Raw genomic sequence first — 25,863 nt, forward strand, 5'->3', positions numbered from 1 at the left:
AACCAATCCCTGCTGCTTAAAAAGGATTCATGCAACCATCACTCACATAAGGAGGCATCATTGCTCTGTACTGGGATGAGATGGGAGGCTGCTGCTGGCCATTCAGCTTGGGCTGAGGGACCTGGGGCAACCTCACATCCCTCTTGTCTCCTGCCTTCTGGCCATCATTCTGTTCTGCTGATGCAGCACTGCCATCTTCTTGTCCCTTAGCATCTTGATCTGTTGGAGAAGCAGGAGAGTTGTTCTTATTACCCCCATCCCTCCAATCAGTAGCATCTGCATGGACAGAATCAGCACACAAAAAGCCAGAAATAGACTTGAAATTGCAGATTTCCAGCCAGGGATGGTGAGGAACACGTTGTTCCCACGCAGCCCTGGGTGACACAGCAGATATATGTTCCTATCTGCTACTGCAACAAGCACTGGCCACTCCAGAATCAACAGAAGCTGCTCCTGATCCCCCTCAGCCCTAGGTCCAGCTGTGCTCCTCAAGGGTCAGGGCTAAATTTATGGATTGCTCCAGCTGTCTCATTCTACCTTCCAAAACACAGCACAATTTTGGAAGGATACTGATTATAGCACAAGAAAAAAACAGACTCAGCTGTGCTAAGTGGGCCACTGTTGACTCAGTGTGAAGATGCTGTCAAGGCAGAGATCAAGGTTCCTAAGCAGCAAAGGCCTGTAAGGAAATTCTCAAGCAGCTCAAAAAGAAAGGTAATGCACAGAATGCATCCAAATGAAGACAGGTATAGTCTGGTTTGCATCTCTGCCTGATAAGGATGGAATAGAAGTGATAAGGGCTGTACTTCTGGTGTGAATGTCTAGTAAATTGTCCAGGTAAAGTCAGGGATTTTAATTACTTATAATTTGTGCCAGGCACTCCATTCTTTTAAAAGTTTCTGCCTGCAGAGTATGGGTTAAAAGAAAAAAACCCCACCAGAGTAAACTTAGCAGCAGTGCTCAGATCAGTGGAGACAAAAATTCAGACACACTGTAAATGATGTTCCTTTAGGGACACAAACCCTTTAAGCAGAGTTAAACTCTGCTCCTAAGTATCCATTACAGTTCTTGCACTTATCTCTGCTGGGAAGCACAGCTGCTAAAGGGGGACTGACTACTTGCCAAGTTCATTTAGCTTGCTGCTGTCAGGAAAGAAGGGCTTAATATAGCATGTACAGTGCTGACCAAAACTGTAAGTGCCTGCAGGAGGCTGCACAGACACAGAGCTGCTCTCCTTTGGGGCTGGACACCTCTCCCTTTTCCTGATAATTTATTCTTTAGATCCAAATCAAGACATGAACAGGCACATGGCCTTGGTCTGCAGGACCTGACAAACAAATCAAGTAAAACCAAGACCTGTAACAAGGAAAGGAGTTACAGACTCCTTTTTGAAGTGCTTATCACTGGCATGGGACAGTGCCAGCCACAGTGCAGGACAGGACATCTAGTCCATCAAACCTCATCAAAACCAAACTTCTGAGGGAGAAAGGAGCTTTGTTTTCCACTGGTAACAAGCACAGTCCCAAATACCTTCCCATTAAAGTTATCTGGGGGAAGAAATACACATTTCTTTCCTGAGAGATGTAAACCCAGCACTGTTACAGTTCTTTTCACCAGATTTAATCCCCCACTGCTGAAAGAGATCCAGCTGGTCAGAGCACTGCACCCAGGAGCTGAAGATGCCAATGCCTTTAAAGGCACACCCCACTCTTTTGGCATGCTGTAGACTGAACTTCCTCTTCAGGAATTTTCAGGCTCCACTCTTAGGAGTATGAACAACTTAAGGCCAGCCCTGATCACCATTTCTGTAATTAGTTAAGTCTAGGAGAGTTCTTTAAAGAGGTGTCCCACCTGCTGTGATATCAGCAGCTGAAGTAAGAAAATGCCAGTATTGTGCAAATAGAAATGTTCCTCAGAGCACAACTACATGGGAAAATGGGAAGTGATTAAAAACACTATTTTCCACACACCATGAACACAGAAAAGCAGAATAAAGGCCCAAATATCCACTTCTTCCATGTAGGAGCGTGATGATTGAAACAACATATTCATCTATTTCTCCTGTACAGGGCACAAGCAGTAAGTTCCACACAAAGCAATTTCACAACAATTTGGAGCTCACACTTACTCTGTGGTCGTAGGTTGGCTCCTGATCCATCTTCAGCTGCATCCTTATCCTTGCCTGACTTCTCCTGATCCCCAGCTGCCGGCAGACTGGGGAATTCTTGCTGGAAATAACTATTGATTGGAATAGGTGGACCTGCACAGCAAGATATTCACAGGGTCACAACCTGCTGTAGTCAAAACTGGTCAGAAAGCAACAGAAGCCTGATCATCCTTTAGGAGTGAACATTAAAGCTTTAAAATAAAAACCATTAAGTGTTAAAGCCACAGTCATTTACTGGCAATATAAAGGATGCCAATTCTAAAGTTGTTAAATTTACTGGACCAACTATGACAGCTGCTGAAGAAAAATCCAGAAATACTAGAGAGCAACAATGGAACAAGTCTTAGCCCAGGGAGTACTTGGAGTTCCTCAGCTCTGTAACACTTTTCTCCACTCCTTTCAGACAAAAATTTCCTTCTTTTCACTCTAAAACTATAGTCCACCCAAGAATGGACAACTATGTAATTGCAAACACATTTATGATTAACTATTGTTCTACTAAGAAATCTCTATGACTTTAAAAGGCTACAGCTTTTACACTATGAAAAAAAAAATCAGAAAAACATTCTTTGATTTCTAAAACCCTTGACATCATATTCCTTAAAGACCTCTGTTGCACATAGTATGGAAGCCACATATAAAGCTTGTTTTCCTTGTAAGAAGGTTTTGTTGGGTTTGCTTTGCATCACTTTCCTCCCCATACACACAATGTATAGTGACCTATTAGATCAGCAGCATTTCTGTGCCAAATCACCAATAATCTGAGTGCAGGTTTCCATTCCAACAGCCTGAATAACAGCCTGTTCCTGGACCTGTCTCTGCTACTGACCCCTCTAAGGGATGTGGTGGTACTAGGCTACAGGGATTAGGGGAGAGGGCAAACTCATAAACAAGGATCTGAATATATGGTGTCCAAATCCCCCCCAATCCTGACTACTGGCTTTTTTTTTTAACCACCAAAAAACTTCTGTTCTCTCCAGTCTCTGACAGAATCATTCACAAAGATAAAATGCAGGGATCCCAGTGGGCTTTCATTTGGTTGGGTTTTTTAAAGAGTTAAACACAGGATAAACTCCTTACTCTGTGCTGTGTAAAGACATGTTAGCAAATACCAGTATTTATCCCTGTGTCTACAAATTTCCTTGAACTCTTTCAATTTTCATTCTGACTTCACATACTACAGACCACATTAATCTGTTTTTTTCTAAAGGACACTGGACTGCTGCTGCTCCTAAACAGCTACAAGCAGTGACTTCAAGTGGAAAGAAAAGCAGTCCCACTGACCAGATGACCTGCCAGGCAAGAGAGCCCCTTCTGAGATCCTCTGGCATGCAACATTCATGAGTGTTATGAATCTGGAAAAATGTTTTCTGCTCAAGCTTACACAGTGAACAACGTTTTAATGGCAAAGTAACAGCACCAGAGATCTTCTTGACTGTGTTTAAAAAAGCCAGAGGGGCAACCAGCAGTTCAGAAAGAAGTTAAAAGATACTTTGGTAGTAGTTTACTCCAAATTTTAGCTGAAGCATGAGCTGAAAAATACACACTGCTGTTACATTTCCTAAGTCTTTCCCTTCTCCATGGCCACCAAGAGGATCAGAGCAAGGTTGGGCCTTGCCTCACTCAAGTTTTACAAGAGCAGGAGGCTGAGTGAGTGCTGGAAAACAGCAAGGTCTGAGAGCCAACTGCAGCCCAGGAGAGCAGGAGCACAACAGGTGGAGCCTGGCTTTTAAACCCAGGACAGCAAACAGCTGCTGCCAATTCCCATCCAGTGCTGCTTCCTGAAAGCCTCAAACTGCAAACCCAGTGCTGCATTAATTGAATGAAATGAGGGTGCCATCTGGGCTTGGCACACGAGCTGCCATGGTAACTATGAAATAATTAGCTAAATGCATTTTGAAGCTACTGAGCCCAATCACTATTTCCTGTGTCATGGAGATGATCTTATCAGCTTCTATGCAGATCACTTTGCATCAGTGCTCATTCTTGGTTTTTAATTCCACAGAAATCCTATAAAAGCTTAAAGGAGAAAAGTTGCTATATTTGACAGCAGAACACTGAACACTAAGCAGCATAAATGGAGTATTTAGAATTGTCACTTCTAATTCTCAGTGCAAAAAAATCATTAGATATGTGATGTTAACAAACTCCATATAATAGGTAAGAAATTACCTCCATGCTATTAATATTTTATTATTTAAAGAACTCAATTCTTCAACTGGAAAGCCTGAACTCCATTTTATAGTCATGGAAAGTTCACAAGTCTCAAACTTAAGGAATCAAACACATTGCAGGTTATTTATCATAATGGAGACAGAGGATAATCTCTCAGTCTACAAGCATTTTAAAAGAGGATTTAGTTCTGAACTTACATCTGTAATGAAAACACTCAAGCTGAGAGTAACATTGATGGAAACAATTTTCCATCCTTTCATCCAATTATGTTAAATAAACCTCCAAACACACCTTTAATGTTTTTCCCAAAAAGAAAACTACTTAAACACTATCACTTTGATACTAAAATAACCAAGGCATTTATAAAATGAAGGGAAAAGTGCTGCTATTTCACATGTTTCAACAGAAGCAAAACTACACATACTTTGCACAAAATGATCCAAAACTATGATCAGAATGACCACCAACTGTTTACATCTTTCCTTCCCATGCCAAAATTGTTTGTATTAGAAGAACTGACTGTGAATTGCCCTCCTCACCACAGCCACACTGAAGATTTTATGCTGTCACCATCACTTCTTCGGCACTTCAAAAGAGGTGACCAAGCTTGTAGAAGTGAGCCAGACCTGCTGATAAATGCAGTGGCTGGGATGGGCTCATTTCCCAGCCTGGAATGTTGCTTCCACAACTCTCCCCAGTCCCAAGTGGCCAAGGCTGAAGGGACTGCTGAGTGTGGGGGTCTCTCCCAGCCTGGTGTGCAGTGCAGAAGCTGAGCAGCACTCACCATCCTGTCCTGGCTTGGTGTTGGCCCAGGATTTGGCAACAGGAGCTGCTTCTGGAGGAGCAGGAACAGCAGGTTTTGGCTGGGTCTGGGGCACGTCTGGCTGTCTGCAATGAGAGCAAAAGCACTTGTGAATACAAGAGGGTGAGCACACAATAATAGTGCCAGGATGGCTTCTGCAAACAAGGGAATAAAACAGGGGAGCTGTGCAGCTGAAAACCACTAACTACTTTTCCTCAGAAAAGGCATTTTCTTATATAAAAGGAGTCGTTATAACAGTAAAAAAAAAATTGAATAAATTAGCTAATTATGTCAAGATTCCATTTCCCAGAGAGGAAAGGAATGAATGAAAATGGCTGGGCAGGAAATGCAGCCAGGCATGAACTGAATTACACTTTTAAAAGAACTGTATTGGACAATCAAAAAAAACCAATCCATCTACAACCATCAAAGGCAATAATTTGGATTAATGTTCTCCTGCCTTGGGAGTTAACAGAGGAAAGCACTTCAAGACCACCATGAACTGAGAGAAAGAAGTCAAACACATGTCAGGAATTCCCAAATAAAAGGAACTGATAAGGAAAGCTAAAGATATCATGAATAACTCTATGGGTACCATGAACTGAAGCTTAGAACATTAAGTCTGAAGAAATGGGCTCAAGTCTCACCATCTTAATGAAGAGGCACAAGCACTCTTTTTGTCCAGTGTAAAAATCCCAGACACAAGCCCTTTCTAATCTGCAGATTCAGTCATATTGTTCAACTTCTTTCAATAAAAGCTATTTCTGTAACCTGCATATTGAGGTAACTTAAGACTCAATGCATTAGTGTCTAAAACCAACTAAGACTCCTTAGCTCCTTAGTGGGACCTTTTGATAAAATAGGAATTATGAGGCAAATCCTGTAGTCTAGAATCACTTATACACCAGTAAAGAGAGAAGCAGTGGGGCATCATGTCACTTCACTGACAAGAAACAACTATAAATGCTCCAAGTAGATCCTAAAATGATCCTAAATTTCTGAGGACTACTAGTAAGAAATCAGTTCCATTTGGGTTCTACAGTGATCAACTCAAAGCACTCCACAGGACTCTCAGAACTGCCAGAGAGGCAAATATCAAAATCATCACTGCTGGGCAGAAACACACAAGCTTCTCATAAGGATAACAAAATGCAACTTTCATGTTCCAAGAGAGTATTACAATCAAGGGGGAAAACCCCAGTTCTCATTTTATTTCTGTTTTTCACTTGCATTTCTTACAGCAGGCTTTGGGGAATTTATGACTTACATGGCTGAACTTTGTGACACAAGTGAAACAAGGAACAAGAGCGCTAAAGAAGCTACTCCTTGCATTTCTCCTGTTTCAAATACAAGCTCATTTAGAATTTTAATTATCTAAGCACTGCCCTGCAAATATGGATGAGTGAAAGAACTCAGCTGAATTTATCAAATCCTGCCTGCACTATCCAAGAAAGAGACTGAAGCAATACCCACAGGAATGAGTGGCAACTCAAGAAAGCAGTAAAGTAATTAATTTTCATAATTACAGGGAATAACACATGAAATGATACGAGAGCAAATGAAATGATACAAGAGAAAATGCAATAAACTCAAGCAAGCTGTTATCAAGATGTAACCTTTATCTGCAACACTTCTGAGAGGAACAATAAAACACTTCACATGTAAGCTGCAGCATTTCAAGCACACTGAAATATCACAAACACAGCAGTAGTCAAACAAATGATCTTAAGATCTGAGCAAACACATCAGATGGTCCAAACTTGGGAGAATTTCCTCATGGCCTGGGCATACACACCTGTTCCTGGGAACAATCTCTCCCTCACTAGTTTTATCTGGATTCTGAGGCCTTTATCAGAGTAATACATATGGAAATACAACCAACTTCCAGTTGCAGATAAGGGACAGTTACTCATTTGTTTGTAAAGAGAACAACTGCTGGTATCTCCGAACACATGGCCATGCAAAGGCCTGCTTTAGTCAAACAAGCTACAACACAGATTTAACTGGGAAAATGTAAGTGACCTTAAAGCACAGGGAGAGGTTGTTAAAATACCAAAGGGCAGAAAACTGTGACTCTGCAGTTTCAAAAGTTTAAAATAAAAGGTTAAACACAACACTATATTCCTGAAGTCTATCAGCTTTTTAGGGAGATGTCTAAAATTGGTATTTAAATGTAGGAATGTACACAAAGAAAAGTAAAGGGAGAGAAAAATGAGGGAGGAAACATTTAAAACTCATCTTTTGCTTTCACAAGCACTAGGAACATACAACCACTGCCCCTAAATTTCAGTTTTCAGAGCAATTTGTATGAAAAGAATTAACACTTAAACCTTGAGCAGTGAGAATCACATCCTATTTTAGGCTTACATGGCACAAAAGAACTGCTTTAAAATACTTTCCAATTAGAAGCTGAAAAGCTTCAGTTTCCATTTAATTTTTTCCTGTGCAGGACCAGGAGTTGGACTCAATGATCCTGACAGGTCTCTCCCAACTCAGCATATGCTAAGATCCTCTGATCCTTTCATCCAATTTTCTTTAGTTGTACAAGTGTGAAACAACTCATGCACTGAGAATGGGAAATTTGTATCATACAAGGTATACAACACTGCCACAATTCTGTCTTTTTATTTCACATACTGGAGGAGTCTGCAACAATAGTGTAGAGCTGAAGATTAAAAAAAATTCAAAGTCTTTAGAATTTATGGCATTCTAGCAAAAAACAATTAAAGTGGAAATATTAAAAATCATTAGAAAAATAAAGCAGAGACTTAAACTTATGCAAATCAGGAATTTTTGAGTTTCCTCAAACTCAAATTGTGCACAAGCACAATCCAGCTGATTTTTGCATAGTCTCATGAAATTGCAAGCTATTCTCTAATTTTCCTGCTGTGTTCCTTGGGGTTTTAAGAGAATTTTATTTAAGGTGATGACACTGATCTTACAAAAACATGCTGCAGTATTTCCTGTCAGCAGACATCAAAACTTACATGTCCAAGGAAATTCATTCTTCCCCTCATATGGAATTTATAAGCAGATCATTTTCAACTTAAATGTGAGGAGGGTTTTTTTGTGCAAAGTTTTTCTTTTAAATATCTCTCTACTATCAAGATTCTTCCTCACAGAAATTAATAGTGGTGCTATTTCCTCTCTGATAGCTACACTGAGAACACTCCAGTGTAGCAAATTTCTTCCCAGGTCCTGACAATTCACAGTTTTGGGTAAACCTGAGAGAAATGGCCCTACAAACTAAGCTAGTGTTAATTCTTTTTTATTTTTTTAATTCCACAGAAATCCTATAAAAGCTTAAAGGAGAAAAGTTTCTCTATGTGACTGCAGAACACTGAACATTCAGCAGCAAGAAATGGAGTAACTAGAATAATTCTCAGAGCAAAAAGAGGTGAAAACTCACTTCTCTTCTTCGTGCTGCTCTTGTTTTGAAGCCCATCCTGTGCCATCCTTAGGCACAATGTTCACATTGGGGTCGTTGCCTTTGTTCTCTGCTTTCAGGCTGGGCAGATTAGCTGGGGGAGGCATCCTCCTGGAAATAGCAACTTTTCCAAGACTCTGCAATCCATGGCGTGCAGCAACTGGGTGCCAGAACAGAAAGTGCAAGTTAACAACTCTGTTTAGGCAGAGCTACATAAAAATGGTTTGTAAGAAAGTTAGAAAAATTTAAGAGTGTTAAGAATTAAAAATTTTAAATGCTTGAAAATTTATTATTTAAAGAAGGGAGTTGAAAACACATGGTTTGGGAAGACCTGAGTACTTTTTGAGCAGTGAGTCATTATTCCAGAAATTAAAAAGGATATATGGCCCCACCTTTATACACAACATTCAGTGACACAAAGCTAAAAAAGCCAATTACAACATGATGTTAATGTCAAGCATTATTCTCTTGCTCTCCTGGAGCTTAATGTACATTGATGAGTCCAGGAATACCCCTATGGGTCTGGCCCATTTCTTTATTGCTGCAAATTTCAGCTGGCAGCTGCTGCCCTTGCAAAAACATTCCTACAAACTCTATTTACTCCAGACCACAAGTACAAAGCTAATGCACCCCACAGGACATTCAACCTACCAAGTACCCAACCCAGGCAACAAGCCAAGTTACTGCCCTGGGTAAAAAAACAATATTGTGGCAACCTTCAACAAGCTTGGGCACTCTTTTTCTCTTTCACAAACAATTTAGGCAACTTTGTCAAGTTCAAAACCTTCAGAACACTATTTCCCCCTGGTTCTCCATTCAATGACTCATGAAAAGCAGGCTCACAGTCACCTTATTCAAGATATCAGTGTAAGTTTTATCCAGTGTCTGTCAAAAAATCAAAAGTCTCTGAGCTGTAAGTGAGCACTGCCTTTTCCTTAATTAAACACTTCCAGCATGGCAAATGTAAATGCAGTAAAATGCACAGCTGGGGAATGGCACATCTTTATTTACCCACATTCTACTTCCTACTAGGCTGCAAATGCTGTCTCTCTGAACTGACACTCCTGCTTACAGCTAAGCAGAAGCTCTAATGAATGCTGCCTTCCCCAGTCCCTCCACTTCGCTGCTGCACCAAGCAGTTATGAAAAACCATGCTGTGGTTAAGTGCTCATATACTCTGCACTCCTAATTAGCACTGCAGTAATGATGAAACTGCAAGAATGCAACTCTAAAGAGAGCTTACTCACCTGTGGTTTTCTGAGTTTCCAGTGACTTTCCCTTGTAGGTATTAAACAGACTGAGTGTTGCATACTTTGTTTTTCCATCCTTTGCTTTTGTACTCTGGCCTGACTTTTCCGACATTTCGCTGGAAACTCATCGAGTCCGGTACCTTCCGTGCGCTCCTCAAAATCTGCCTGTGGAGAACAACAGCACAAAAGTGAAACAACCTGGACCAAAATCTGCCTGTGGAGAACAACAACACAAAAGTGAAACAACCTGAACCAAAATCTGCCTGTGGAGAACAACAACACAAAAGTGAAACAACCTGAACCAAAATCTGCCTGTGGAGAACAACACAAAAGTGAAACAATCTGAACCAAAATCTGCCTGTGGAGAACAACAACACAAAAGTGAAACAACCTGAACCAAAATCTGCCTGTGGAGAACAACACAAAAGTGAAACAATCTGAACCAAAATCTGCCTGTGGAGAAAAACAACACAAAAGTGAAACAACCTGAACCAAAATCTGCCTGTGGAGAACAACACAAAAGTGAAACAATCTGAACCAAAATCTGCCTGTGGAGAAAAACAACACAAAAGTGAAACAACCTGAACCAAAATCTGCCTGTGGAGAACAACAACACAAAAGTGAAACAACCTGAACCAAAATCTGCCTGTGGAGAAAAACAACACAAAAGTGAAAAAATCTCAACAGGAGCCAAGATTGAAGTCAGAGGTCACAGGGCAGAAGTGGACAGCGTATTTAACACCATTAGCACTGTTTCATTTAAGAATTCTGCAGGGTGCCAAGGAATGCATTAACTCCAGAAACCTTATCCTTATGTAACATCAGGAATTTTAAAGTATTTCTATCTCTTCAATATAAATGTCACAAAATCAGGAGGGTCAGCATTTAATTAACATCAAACACTGGTTTGATGTTGAATTTGATAAAATGGTAAATACCATCCATGATTTCACTAGAAAATGAATAATAAAAAGCCAATCCCAAAGCCCACAGAGACACAGAATTTCTACCAGCAGCTCCTTCCCCACTGGGGAAGCTCAGTGACCTCACCCACTCCCAAAGCCAAGTACTGAGACAATTAACAGTTACTGCAGTACAGTATTTCTGGAATCTGCTTCTTTTTTCTCCAATTAAAACCATCACGAACACAGCAGCCAGAGACACTAAATACACAGAGTAAGGATTTTTTGTTTGTCAAAACCAGAACACAGTCTGCTCAGAGGAGGAGAGTGAGAATTCCTTAAACCAAGAGTTACACTATTCTTTCTGCAGCAGTAAATTACAGGGCTCTTGGAGCAGGTCATTCCTCTCCTCCCTCCTTCCCCCAGAATAACAGGCCTGGAGAGAAAGAACCCAGTAATTAACTGTGATCCTTCTCTAGAAGTTCTTGGAAGGAACTTGCAGAGCTGCTGCTCATCACCAGGCAGGAACACAAGTGAGCATTCCCTCAAACAGAACATTATTATACACCTTGATTTCTCTTCACAGACAAAAATCCTGCCACCCCTCTTTACAACAACAATTTTTCATCTGTTTCTATATGAATTCCAGAAGAGTTATATATGCCCAAAGACTTGTGTTTCAATCTAAAAGCAGGCAGCAAGAAGCAAGACATCCTGCTCAAACCTTTTAGTGATCAAACTCCCATGTCAAACCCAGATCCTCAAAGGGAATGGGATTCCCATGCAAGGTGCTCGTGGATTAAGAGTTTGCAAGGACAAGTAATCTAAAGAACAAAGCACCTACTTGGTCATGACAGACATTCAGCAATGTCAAATACCATGGAAATTTAATTTATACAGGTATGATAACATTTCCATCCTCCTCTGCCTTGTACCTCAATTTCCAAGCCATGATTGAAAAGAAATGAAGATGGCAAATAACCTTGGGATGGCTCAGCTTCAGCACAACTTGGGCCAGAAGCTGTTCTGTTACAATCCATGCAGACTGCTGCAAAGGGGACAATCTCCAGCCTTGTATGGGGCCAAGAAAATATTCTCCCCTCAGAAAAAGACAGCAACTCCCAGATTCTTCTTCCAGATTAGTCAGCACTTGGCTATTTCAACAGCAACTGTTACACCAACAGTTATTTTATGTGTCACCCAAAAATACAAAATGCAGGACCAGAGCAGGGTGAAACAGGGCTGGGAATCAGAAGTCTGGATGAGCTGTTTGCACCTGAAAGAACGTGTGAGCACAGTGATTGCAGTTGCAGGATCACCTGAAAGCTGGTTTGCCACCCTGTGCTCCTGGCAGTTACTGCCCAGCACCTTCTGTGGCGCTCCAGGATAACTGTGGTGGATTTTCTATCATAAATACAAGGCTGGGAACAGAGAGGAACAGAGGAGTGGAAGGGACAGAGCCTGCCAGGCCCTTTCACAGAACTCCTTCTGGTAAACTGAATCTCCTTCCAGAAGAAAGGGCCAAGGCAGAGCCTCATGTGTGATGCAGAGCCAGCCTGCTAAACGAGTCTGCCTGGATTCAGCGCTGCAGACAGGCTGGAAGCAGCAGTCTGGCCAGGAATAACAGCGATGGGCAAAGCCTGACATGCTGGATTGCAACTAACCACTGGGGCAGCCTCAAGAGTGAAAGGTTGTCTGATAACTCCAAAGATAAGCTAAGATAAGATAATTCATCTTTCAGACTGGGTGGGTTTTTTCCTGTAAAGATATTTGAGTGTTGAGCTTTGGCTCCCAGTGGAACCTTGCAGTGTAGCTTGTTTTTTTGGATAGATGAGGGACAGCCTAGCAGCCAAGTCTGTGGCTGGAATCTAGATTTTGTATTTATGATAAAGAGTCCACCACAATCATCCCGGAGCATCACAGAAGGTTCTGGGCAGTAACTGCCCAGTGCAGAGGGTGGCAAACCAGCTTTCAGGTGAGCCTGTAACTGTATCAAGTCATAAACTACAATCCCTGTGCTTACATGTTCTTTCAAGTGCAAACAGCTCATCCAGAACTTTAATTTTTGGCCCAAGACTCATCCCAGCCAAGGAGCCTGTAACAAGAAGTGATTATTCACAATGGTGAATAATCTAGAAACTGGCAAACAAAATAAATAAATTAAAAAAAGACAACTTGGGTCATTTTTTACCCCCAAAATTGTTAACAGCAGCAAAGACTCAACAGAAACAGACAAAGCAAGCAGAAAGCAGTTTGAGGGTGGTTTAAGATAATCTTCTGTCATATTCTTCCAAAGCCTGCACCTCTGGTAAAGATGAAATTTGGAAAATCTTCATCATAATAACACTCTTTTTTACAGAGCAATACAGATTTCATACTTGGGCAGACCTTCACTGTAACAACTGCTCTTTCGAGAACATTTGACAGCTCCAAGAACGGGGCAGTGAACACATTCCCCGAATATCCCTTTTTATGTTTAATTTAGAAAAATTTGTCTGCTCATTACAACTGAGCTCTAAGCCTTTTATACCATTAAAATTCATACTGTTTGACAAGTTTTTTCCCCAACTTGTATTACACAGGAAAATAAACCGTTTTACAATGATTAAAGCTGCACATTCCTCAGTAATCTGACTTGCACAAAAATAATTTCAATTCAGCAGGTCAATATACTCAATAATTGACAATATATCTATATTTAAGTATATTTAGACCTGATACTGGTTGCCAAAGAAGATATTCTTACAAAATTAAGACTTTAGACCAGGTACTGAAGCCAGGGATGACAAACTCTCCCTCTCTGAAGAGCCTTGAACAAAGCACTCAGATCCACCTGACATCAGCCATGAAGAGACAAATGCCTGACTCTGAGCCATGTAAAACCATCCAGCTCCAAGACTTTTCATCCAAACTTCAGCTGTGTGTGCCACATCCCTATACCTGAGCACTGGAACCAGAACACCTGAGGTGTTTCAACACAGGACACATCAAGCCCTTTCCTCCCCAGGTGATTCCCAATTTGCCCAATATTTCCATATTTTGTTATTATTACTCAAACCCTCACAGTGAAGTGCTGCTGTGCACCAGGCTTAGGCTGTGAGCAGCCCTGAGAACACACACAAGGTGTCAGGAGCACTTTCCAAGCTAAGGAAGCACAGGAACAGCACAAGCCACAATGGCACTTGGCAGGGTTCAAGAAATTTAAGCAAGTCAGCTGTTCATTGTGAATGATTACAGCTACAGAGAGCACAGTGCTCCCAAAATTCTGCAGCAAACCTGCTCTGCAATGTTATTAAATCACTTCACTGTGTCTTGAAGATTTCAGGGTAAAAATTATTACTCTAATTTCTGTAGCAGACTATTTTTTCAGACTCCAACTGTTTTAAATCCTCAAGGAACTCAGAAACTTTTGTACAGAAAATAGCACACAAAGGGGCTGCCACAAATTCTAAATATCCTGGTCTCTGTTAAGGAACATTTACTTGTGTCCTCTTAGACATTTAGATCTGGTAAAGAACAAACTGAATGCAGTGGGTTCCAGACTACAAAAACATGTTTTTAATAGTAAAACCCCACACATATCCCACTAAATTCCTAGCTCTCCTGATCATTTTAGAACTCACTTCTATGACTTGTTTAGAATTTAATGATACAATTTGTTACTCCTGCAAACTTTGGATAATGTTCCATTAGGGGCAAGTGCAGCCTTTAAAAGGTGCCACCTCTGCTTCAGAAAAAAGTTTTACTTAAACAAGGTAAAAATATTCCATATTTTGAGGTCACTTTTGAGGACTGAGCAGCAAGAAGTATAAAACATTTAACAGCTTGACTCCTAAATTCTTGTCAGACCAGATGACAAACCATATTTTATACACTGCATATTTAAACCCTTAGACAAAAAAGGTCTGGTTTTTAGTGCAACATGTCAAGAGACTTCTTCAGCATTATTCCAGTTAGATTTAATACAGTCCTTCCATCTTAACCCTCAGCCCACACCTCTTCAGCCTACAAGCTCAATCAGAACAGGTAACCTGGACAGGAGTTTCACAAAATTTAAAGCATTAAAAATACTGCAATAATTCTCACAATTCCTATTCAACACAGCAAGGATCTCTAGTCCCTGTCACCTCTACTCCAAGGGCTGAGTTTTGGCCACATTTGGAGAAAGATGCACTGGAATGATGGAAGGCAAAGAGAACCACTCAGGACTCAAACCAGCTGGAGATCTGAACTCTCAGTGCCTCAAATCCATCTGTGAAGTGGGAAACATCACCAAAAACACTACATGAAAGTTTATTCATAACTGGGACACATTAGCACCTCTCTCAAAACAGAAACCAATCCAGAAAGAGTTTCCATACACTATTTTAAGCACACTAAAAGCAGTGAAAGGGTAAAACTCATCTTATACAAATCTGTTATTTGTATCCAGCCATAACTTCACTTTTCTAAGAATAGCTTTGTTTCTGGGACACTGAACAATGTGGCTCTGGTAAATCCTGGAACCAAATACAACTACCAAAAAAATTTAAAAATTATATATAAATATATAAAATATGCATATTTATACATACATTTTAAATAAATATTAAATATATATATTTATACACACATATATATATATATAAAATTAAACATTTATGGCAACCACATATGCCATTGGTTTTAGAGGCAGATGCTCCCAAATCAAATTCAAAACAAAATTTCACTGCACATAAAAATGTGGCATTAAAAATTTTAGACAAGGTTTTCATTTCAACTGTAAGTCTGGCATATTTAGATTCTAGAACTGAAGAAACTGCCCACTACTGTAAAATCTAAGCATAGTCTCCAGCTAGATATGAATTTTTGAAAAACAACTGTGTGATCTTCAGAAAAGAGACCAATTTAAATCAATTACAGAAAGAGAATGACAACTTAAAACAAAGAAACAGAGGATACTGGAGTCAAAGCACTTGGAACCCAAGAAAGCCTTTTTTTGTGCTTTTTGTAACCCAGTCTCATGGAATCCTATTATTTTAAAAGGACACTCCAAAATACTGTGCAATTATTTAGTACATGGGGTTTGGATGTGGTTTTGAAGAGGGAAGGTTGCACACAGATAAAAAACGGAATTACAATTAAACATTCCTTTGACATGGATGTTTATCAACAATCTCTTCTTGATGGCTTTATATTTTCCCCTCTGGAGCCACCATTTTTAGCCCATTTTTGTTTACAAAAACATAACAACAAAACAAATACACAAAAGCTCTGGCCATTTATCCCACTATTAAGAAATTTTAATAACTGCAGCACTGTCAGCTTAATATGACACAAAAACAAGCTTGGAGAACCTCTGGTAACACTCAGGCAGCAAAGAAATCTCTGTCAAATTTAAGTATCTAATAAAGCCTCTGAAATCAGGATTTCCCTTTCCTTCAAGAGCCACTTGCAGCAAAGTTCATTATCAAGCAGGTTGCTGCTAAGTAGGCTGAAAATTGCAGGAAAACTTTGGGAATTCCAAGCTTTTCCTTCATGTATCCCCATCAAGGCTCTATGACCTCCAAGAGGAGAAACTCCTCAAATTTTTGAAGAGTTCTTGGGTAGATCTCAGTACAGTTCATTCTATACAAGTTTCATTTCTTTAGGAAGTCTCACTCTTCCATCTCTAGATTTTGGGCTCACTGGTTTCCAGCACAGCTTGAAAGAGGGCACAAAGCACTGATTGCATGGACTCTGTGAAATCCATGGAGATTGGCAGCTAAGAAGGACAAAAAAACTCTTTAATAACCATCTCCATGTACCCATCACCTCCTTGGGAGAGCTGTAGGATGGGCACAATCTACAGAGGAGTTACAGCCACCAAATGGAAAAAAATCAAAATTAGTTTGGCTCTTCAGAACCAAGACACTTCATCCTGAGACTAGCAGGCTTTGCTAGTTCAATTATTCCTCAAACTGCTCCTCTTTAAAGCCTAAGAAAGTCTTTCCAAAACTACACCAAAGCTGAGTCTGTGAGGTGGGAAACACACCATGACACAAGACAGCCATTTTAGGGCATTATCCTATAAAAATGGAATTTGGGGATGCCAGAAATGGGCATCCACAAATATGTCAGCATCAGTTTTAACAGACATGCAACAGCAATCTAAATAGAGCTAAGCTAAGTAAGCAATGAAAAGCAACCCAAATTAGCCACCCACAAAAAATTCTCTGCTCAGAAAGTACTTCAAAGCATGTGTTACTTTGAACCAGCAATCTACAGAGCAAGCAAATCTGCTGCCTTAGAAAGGCTGCAAGGCACCTTGTGGAACCCATTTTTTGGGAGAAATCAACTAAATCCTGGCTTTCCAACAGGAAAACCAGCAACAAACCACAACAGCTCAGGGAATTTTTGTTGGGAGCATTTTAAGGCTAACATGGCACCAAACAAACTTTTAGGATGATTACTGCAGAAAAAAAAATTATGTCAGTTCAATTTTTTTTTTCTTGAGCACAAAAGAAAAAATAATTAAAAACCTCACAGATCCAAGTACAGCAAACCTTAAATTTGTCTCTAACCACAGATTTAAATATCTGCTTAACTGTATGTGCATGAATATTTCAATGCAACCATATTCTTGTGGAACAGCCCTGACAAAAGCAGCTTGATCAGCAGGCTCAATGAGAATCAGCATGACTTAAATGTGTCCACATAACAAGGGATTAAAAAGCCACAGACAGGTTAAATTCACACTGCCAATAAAGCTGTCAAAAATGCACTCAATACTTTCACACAGCTGCTTTCTTTCAGCTAAGATCATTTCTGGTGTCTCTAGTGCTTAGGAAATCTTCTCCTTTTTAGGTGACCTCAGGTAAGTGAGAGATTCTGGTCCCATTCCCTCCCCTCACAGGCAGAAATGATGCCAATGCAGCTATTTAGGAACTTTGGGTGGAAATAAAGCAGTTTTCATTTCATTCACTGGATTTTTTGCATGTTTATAGCCAGAACAACAAATAAAGTTGTTCAGTATCCTCACAAATACTATTTAAATATTACCTACAACAATGCAGTTATCCAGGAATTCAATGCTTTCAATGTTTGTCTCTTTCTTCCATGTTTCACACCAATGGCCCAAGTTTGGTCTTAAGCTTTCTACTAAGTGAAGCTGTTCATCAACACACCCCTTACACTGACTTCTGCCTTTTACAAGGAGCTAAGGAGACAATTTAGAGATGCACTCAAGTATAAATACAGCTATTCTTAAAATAAAATGCTGAAATTAGGAAGTTCCTCCCTAAAAATTTCATTCAGTTCTCAACTACTGCACATGCAGAAGATAGAATATCCCTGTCTGCTGTAGCTTTATAATGAAATACTGGTATTTCTATTGCAATGACAACTTTACAATGAAAACAAAAATTGATTTCAAATAATATTGATTTTCAAAGTGGAGTATCAAACAAGGTCAAATTAAGAAATTCCCTTCAGCCAATTTTGTGTCTGGTAATTCTTTGAATTTCCAGAGGTTAGATAATGAAAAATGGTACAAGAATCACCAGAGAGTTTTAACAAAAGTTTTTTTGGTATTCTGGACTAAAAGCCCAACATCTGCCACCTCAAGCAGCAGCACTTTTAAGCAAGTAAGACTCCTACAGAAAATACTACTCTGGTGGTCAGGTACCTTGAAGAAGTGAAACACATGATGTCCAAACTCAGTCTTAAGGCTCAAATCCTTAGCCAAAAAAAAAAAAATGATGACTGGTTTAAAAGATCTAGATAGAAGTGATTTTAATTAGCTTCGTGAGTTCAGAAAATCTACTTTCCTTTGGTTGTTATTTTCAAACTTCTTTGCAACGAGGAATAGTGCTAACTTTTTTTTTTTCTTTAGGCTATCAGACTGATGGAATTTGCATACAATCAAATAATAAAGAGAAGGGATTTAAAGGTTGGAGTTGTGAACCTGACTACACAAAGTCATGAGCATCAGAATGTGCCTGCATGTGCCAAATGCAGCCTGGGCTCAGCATTCCCCTCTGCTGGGATGGTCCAGACTGGTCCTGGCAGAGGCACAGCAGCTCAACACTGCAGCACAGTCTGTCTGTCTGTCTGTGCACAGGTTTGTAAGGCTGCTCACTGCTGATGGAGGTGATGTGGAATTGTGTTTAATCAAACAGCTCTCCACATGTTCTGCTTGCAGATTCCAAGAGTAACAAACATCTCACTTGTCCAGTTCTTACAGGGCAATTCCCAGTCTGGGTTGAGGCACAGCAAGGCAGCAATGCAAAACAAACCTTATTGCTCACTGGCACGTGGATAAAAAGCTGTCAGATGTCAAAGAGCCTCCTAAACTGTAGGATGGGAAGAGCACAGTGGAATATGGTGAGCAGGTAAATACAAGCACAGTACTGCAGGTGTCCAGTTCATTTTCCCATTTGTTCTACACAACCAGACCAGTGCAGAGAAACCCAACACCACAAGCACAGCCCGAGTGCAAATGAGGAGTTAACCACCAATACCCTGTACAAGAAACACTCCTTCAACAGCAGCCCTTTGTAAATTATCCCACTTTCTCTGCCAGAAAGGATTTTTCAAGACATTCCAGTAAAGAGACCGCCAGTGAGTGTCCCACCTAGGGCAGAACCCAACTGGACAAGGCAATGCACCAACCCAACACAGCTACAATTTAGACATTTTAAACATGTTCCAACCAAAAATCTATTCTTTTCTGAGAACCTAACATCCCAGATTTCTCTGCGGGTCACTTTTAGAGCAGGTTATTTTATTTCTTCTTAGCCTGACAATGTCTTTACGAGTCTTTTCTGATTTCTTTGACATCAAACATTAAGCAAATTTTTTTGCAAGACAGATTTTTGATTTTCCAGTTTCATGCAGCTGGTTAAGAAACTTTCATAAATTGTAAATTTTCAATTGAGGCAGGAGTTTTGAAGTTCTGGAAGAAAGCCAGGGCCAGAAAAAAACCCCAAACAGTATCTATAGAATTAAAGAGAGCATCATAATGATAAGAGTTCTCATTATTTCTGGGAACAGAACAATGCAAGTGCTTTTGCCCAATTAGCTTTTCAACTTGCAGATGCCAAATGAGACTTATTTTTAAGATTTGCAAAACCATTTATTAAAGAAATTTCCATTATTTGGAAGAATGAGAAAAATTCAAAGCTCATCAAACTGAATTGCTGCCTATTTTTGAGCACAAGATAAGGGAATAAATCAAGGGTAATTCTTGCAGAAAGAAGCTGTGTACCTGCTATCAAAGTGCAGGATTCAAACAGCAGCCTGGGAGGCAACATTTTCTGTGAATACAGAACACTAGCATGACCTGTCTTTCCTGTCAGAAAGATTTTAAACTGAAAAAAATTACAACTATTTACCAAGCTTCTTCATAGCTCATTTAGATTTAGATTTCAGTTTATCCAGACCCCAGCAGCTCTCTGTAAAGGCATCTGTTAATGGTTAGGATCACAAACAATCCCATAAAAAATTACAAACACACTCAGCACACTGTCACAAGCACCACTTTGTCTCTTGCTCAACTGAACCACACCACCCAGCAGAAGCCTGGAAAGGCAAAAATATCAGCAAATCCTTCTCCCCACACACCAAGTGACATGGGGAGCATCTTCCTTGGTGGCATCCTGAGGAGTGGCTGCTGTGTCAGGCTGGGAAAATGGGGACAAAAGACAAATCCAGAGAGGCTACAGCAGCAGCCTCAGCACGCTGAGGTGAGCTGGGTGTGCTCCTCTGCAGCTGCTGCCTGGGGGAAATTACCAGAGGAACAGCTGAGCTGAGCAGGATCCCCTCCTGAAGCTGCTCCCAGTGATAAACTGGTGCAAAACACCTCCTTCTAGGAAGCTGATGAAAGAAAATCCATAAATACAGGAAAAAGGACCAGATTCCCAACAGATGAGCAGAAGCTGCAGCCATTTACAGCCAATGCCCATCCTTCCACTGTTTCATTTTTCCCTTACACTTTAATACTTACTGTAAAAACCTCTTTATTGCCAACCCTCACTGAGCTGGTGGAACATTTCAACCCTTCCCACCCACCCCATGTAAACCTGGGCAGTGGACAGAGAGCAGGACAGATCAGGAGAAAAAAGTTCAATCATTCCTTTGCTGGAATAACTCTCTTCCAAAACTTCCATTTCCTACTCATTTACCACAATTTCCAGCCCCATGAAATAATTCATGTTTTTTCACAGAGGAAGTAAGACCTTTTGTCAGTGTTCTTCCCCAGGAACAACAACATTGAGCAGATTCCTCATCAAGCTTTTCTGTATCTTTAAAGTATCCCTGACCTCAACTGCAAATAAGTAAAAAATTTTTATACTTGTTTTTCCAAAGCCCCTATTCATAAATTAATGTTTAAATAAGAAATAATTACATGTAAGGGGTTTTACTTTGGAAATTTATTAGTTGCTTTGAAATAATGTTCAGGCAAGCTCCTCTGTTCATGAGCTCCTACAGAATATTCTGAGAGTGCACAAGAACCACTCTAGGGCCACATCCTTAAGGATTTCCCCTCTTCTTCAGAACACACGTGCCAAAATTATTCCCCTCTTTGCCAGCTTTTCCCCCCAATTCTTTTCTGTTCATCTTCTCAAGGTAATTTTGTTGTGAAGGGTCCAACCTGAAGATGAAAGCACTCAAGAAGAACCTACAGAAAAACCAGTTCTGAACTCTTGTACAACCTCAGCATTATATAAAAGTTTAAAACAGTTACTCTAATCACTTATGTAATGACTTAAGCTACTTGTCACATTTAAAACATCCCACCTTGTCCAAATTCTTTGCTGCCCATAACTCCTATTATTCCTAACCAGACCCATGTACATCAAAAAACCCCACAATTTATTGTCTGTATTAAAGAGATGTAACAGCACATTTTGAAGGTTTTTAAGATACTCCCACTGTGATAGTGAGAGCCAGGGCTGCCAAACCCTCCAGCTTGCAACACACTGTCAGCAGCAGTACAAAAATCTCCCTGCAATGCAAATAAAGGTGGTACAATTTTGTTCCTCGGTGTGGTCCAGCTTGGAGAGAGCTCACAAGCACTCACAGGCTCTCTACCTGCTGCCCATTATCCTCTGGAGCTCTGGTTGCATGCTTCTGCCTGTGACTCACCCAGTTCTTGGAACAGACACATCTCCTTGCTCACTGAGGAATGCTCAGCATGGAAGAGATGCAGCTGCCAACAGCACACTGACAACAGCTCTGGACAGCAGCAGTTCATTACAGTAAGGGTGGGCTCCAGATCTCTGCTTCAGACTGGGTTTGACCACAAAAAGAAGGGGAAAAAAAGATGAGAAGCTAAATTCAAAAAGCCTTATCAGCACAGGCAGCTTTATGCATGTGTCTCTCAGCACCACAGAATCCATTTTCCATGGAAGTTAACTTGCATCTGCCAAATGGCTGCAGAGCAGCTTTAACATCTTCACTTGCTCTGGCTTCTGTTTATTCTGTTCAGAAAAAAAAACCAACCCACACATCCCTTGACACTTTGCTTTCAAGATGCAGTAAACAATTCAGGCTCAAGACATTATTAAAAAACATATCAAGGAACTTGTTGTTATCCAGAGCTCTGTGTGTCCCGTGAAGCTCTGTCCATGCTGGTGGCTTCATCCCTGGCATGAAAAACATCTCTTAACCAAGGTGACTCCAGCAAAGCAACCACTCAGAAATGCCACAAGCCAAAGGCAAGCTTTTCCTGCTAAAATACATCTTTCTTATTTGCATTGTCAAGGAAAAATGTTCTTGCTCCTTTTCACTAGAGGACTTCTGCTGTGCACAGCCTGTCCTAAACATGACTACAAAACAAGCCCTGTAAATCAGTATTTATTTATTTTTCAAAATGAAAGCATCAATTCATTGATATTAAGAGAGGTCCTTCAGTGAGTTTCAAACAGAAGTCCTAAAGCAGTATCAGGTCTTTAACTGAGAGGAAATTATTGGCACCTCAAACAAAAAGCAAATGTTGCTGCACTTCCACCTTAACTGAAGGCACAAATCATTTTAAGTGCATCTTAAATCATCACTGCTGCAAACATTCCTTAAAATTTTAACTGTAGACTGAAATTGTAAGTTAAAATGTACAAACAATAAAATCTAGCAACAGTCACTTGCTTACAAAATATGAATCTTAAATCAAGTGATGTATTTTGTAGTGATTTATTTGATTTCATGAGGACAGCCTGAGAAGGGCTGCACACAAAGTTTGGTTTGCTAACTTCAGCAAGCAGTGCAGCAAAAAAGGGCAGCCTAATCATTGCCAAATTACAATTTACAGCCCAACTTTGTAAAACCCCAGTGAGGCTGCCATTTCACTTGGGAATCAGCTGGACATTGATTAAACTGGTATTGAAGAGACCCCCTCTTCACTCAGTTACCCAGTTCTTCAGGCATCACTGCTGTAGCTGAACACAAAGTGCAGCCATTCCTGTCCCTGATGCTGGAAATGCAGCCCACATTATTTTCAAATAAACATCAGTTAAAATTTCTCACCATCATGCTGCAGACTGAAGACATGTAAGGCTGATTCTGCACTCTAATTTGCCTGTTAATCAAGGCAGTGGCAGATAATTTAAACCATGAACAATGGGAATGTTAAACAGTTTCTCCCTCCAGTGTGTGTTTGCAATGTGTAACAGACGAGCTCGTTAGCACTGACTTAGAATGTTATGTAATGGCTGAGGTATTTGTAATAAAAACAGTCTATTTCTGTTAGCCTGTTCTTCAGAGACATAAAAGCTGTCTTCATCTGATTTTTATTAGGACTTCATCTTCCTCTGCTCTTGATGCATTTTTTAAGACTCCTGTGCACTCCATTTTCATTTCACCAATGCTCAGTGTTATTTTCTTTTCTCCCACGTCCTCACACGAATTTCAGCTTTTATTTTCACACTGCTTTCAGCTATGAGCTTCCAGGGGGTTTTGCAAAACCCAAACCCAAAAAACAATGAGAGCACACGAAGCTGAGCAAAGGAAAAATTTCCTACAGAGGATGAACTGGTTCTACCAGTAAAACACCACCAGCAGTGCTGTCATTACAAGCCCAGCATCCATCCTCAGCTAGTGGGAAGGTGCTGGAGTTTTTCCCCTCAAACCCTCCACCACTGCAGGAGCCTCTGAAGAGAAGTGTTTTTCCTACACAAGGATTTCCTCCTCTGCAAGAGCACACTGTGCAAGGCTTGAACTCTTGGGTGAGATTTTGATCTCCTCATTTTATCCACAGCACCCCTTATATGGTATTTATCCTATCCTCTCTCCACTCTCACATCCCTGCCATTCCTTAGCCTGGAAATCAGCCTGGAGCAAAGCAATTCCCAGTCCTGCAGGACACCTGGCTGAAATGGGCCCCACAGACCAGAATCCTGCTCTGGCTTCCATTCTTTCTCTTAACTGCCACCCAGAATTCATCCAGACAGCCTCAAACCCACAGGGAGCTCCCTCTGGAATTGCATCATCCCTCCCTTGCTCACTTTGCCAGGGACACAGGACCCATGGAAGGTGCATCCCATAAATCCCTAGCACTGGTGCAGGAGTTAAAACTGCAGTTAAAAGTTAAAACTGGAGACTGATGCAACATTCTGCTCTACAAAAAAAACCAGGGCTCCCATTATGGAAAGTCTAATTGAGAGCAAAGATATTATAAATTGCTACTAAACTGCCAAGACACAGAATATTTATATTAGCAAGAGTCACAGAAGCAACTGTATATTGAGTTATACATATTTCATGGCCTATTATCTACAAAAGCCAAGAAATTCATACAGGCAAATCCACCCAGCAAGGCAGAGCTTGAGGTGGCAGACAGAGCCTCAATCCTCTAAGAGAGAACCAAGCTCTCACTTCAGTTTTAAGAGTCACCTCTCAAGCCCACATCACCAAATCACCTTCCCACTTAACATTCATCCAACTCCCAAAACTTTGAGATTCTTTATTCTCAACCAAATGGTTGCAGAGTTGCACCAAAACACCACAAAATTAATGCAGAAGCAAAATTCTCCAGACTACAGAATTAAAAAAAAAAAAAAAAAAAAATCTGACAGGCACACAGAGCTCCTGGCAGTCAGTATTTAAGGTCAATCCTTTTGTTTCTCATACATGGACAAATGAGATCATGTCCTGTTTCCTGCCCCTTCAGAAGCAGTTTCTTGTCTGAGCAGAGCTCTTGAAGATGAAGCAGGCCAGGTGCCTCACTGCACAAGGAATAAAAACTATTAAAAATCACAGCCTCGTTCCTTCTGTTGGAAATGTTGCTGGAATATACCTATTTAACCCCAATAATCAGGGCTACAAGGAGAAAAATACTTGAAAATACTGACTTCAAGACATTCCACCGAATAATATATTTACAGAACCCACGTGAAACACAAAAAGGAAGAAAAGCCATGATGCTCCATTCGGGGCTCAGCACCACGCTCTGGTGCACGTCCCCTTTATCGGGAAGAGGGCCCAAACTATTCTCTTTTAGCCTGAAAATGATCTTTCAGCCTGAAAATCTTCAATCCCTGCATCCCTGGATGATGCCCACTGCAGAGCAGCTGCCTGAATTTCAGCCGTGTCATCTCAGCACGCTCCCCCATCCTCTGAGCGCTCTCCAGGAGCGCACCCCGACCCCGGGAGCACAAACAATGCCTTCCTTCACTCACCCCGCACCAAACCCCCCCCCCAGAGCCGCCTTTTACCGTAGGCGAGGAGCCAGAGAGGCCGGGATGCGGATCCCAAGTTGGAAAAGCGAGGCGCTCTGCCTCTACAGCCGCAGGACAGGGCTGCGCTCCCCCCGCGCTCCTGCAGAGGAATCACAGCGCGCAGCGAGCGCCAACGCGCGCAGGGCTCGGCGCCTTCCTGGGAACCCCAGAGCGAGAAAGGCAGGGGGAGAGGAAGGAAGGAAGGAAGGAAGGAAGGAAGGAAGGAAGGAAGGAAGGAAGGAAGGAAGGAAGGAAGGAAGGAAGGAAGGAAGGAGCAGACCGAGCGCTGTTGAAAAAAGGAGAAAAGCGGAGGGCAAAAAGGAGAGCGGGAGAAGGAAGCAGCAGCCGCGCAGGAGCGCTCCCGGCACGGCCGCCTCTCCCGCCGGCCCCGGGCGCGGCCCGGGCTGTGCCCGGCGGGGCGCGGCCGGCCCCGAGCGCCAATGCGGGGCGGCCCGGCGAACCCCGGCC

At 41.1% G+C, this 25,863-nt stretch overlaps 1 protein-coding gene across 9 annotated transcripts in view; it reads right to left on the reverse strand.

Moving 5' to 3' along the window:
• PRRC2C (proline rich coiled-coil 2C) overlaps window positions 1–25,863 on the reverse strand; it is a 67,976-nt gene that overhangs the window by 41,782 nt on the left and 331 nt on the right. For 7 of the 9 annotated variants that reach the window (XM_059478154.1, XM_059478156.1, XM_059478160.1 and 4 more), the window contains exons 2-6: window positions 9,819–9,986; window positions 8,554–8,731; window positions 5,127–5,230; window positions 2,129–2,260; window positions 47–219 (exon numbers count right to left, since the gene is read on the reverse strand). In XM_059478154.1, coding sequence (XP_059334137.1) covers window positions 47–219; window positions 2,129–2,260; window positions 5,127–5,230; window positions 8,554–8,731; window positions 9,819–9,933 — 702 coding nt within the window. In that variant the 5' untranslated portion in view covers window positions 9,934–9,986. Of the gene's footprint in view, window positions 1–46; window positions 220–2,128; window positions 2,261–4,766; window positions 4,977–5,126; window positions 5,231–8,553; window positions 8,732–9,818; window positions 9,987–25,392; window positions 25,587–25,863 lie in introns of those variants that run through there. The other 2 variants (XM_059478153.1, XM_059478161.1) reach the window with 2 other exon arrangements.

The sequence above is a fragment of the Ammospiza nelsoni genome, chromosome 9 (genome assembly GCF_027579445.1).
Source record: "Ammospiza nelsoni isolate bAmmNel1 chromosome 9, bAmmNel1.pri, whole genome shotgun sequence".
Taxonomy (NCBI): domain Eukaryota; kingdom Metazoa; phylum Chordata; class Aves; order Passeriformes; family Passerellidae; genus Ammospiza; species Ammospiza nelsoni.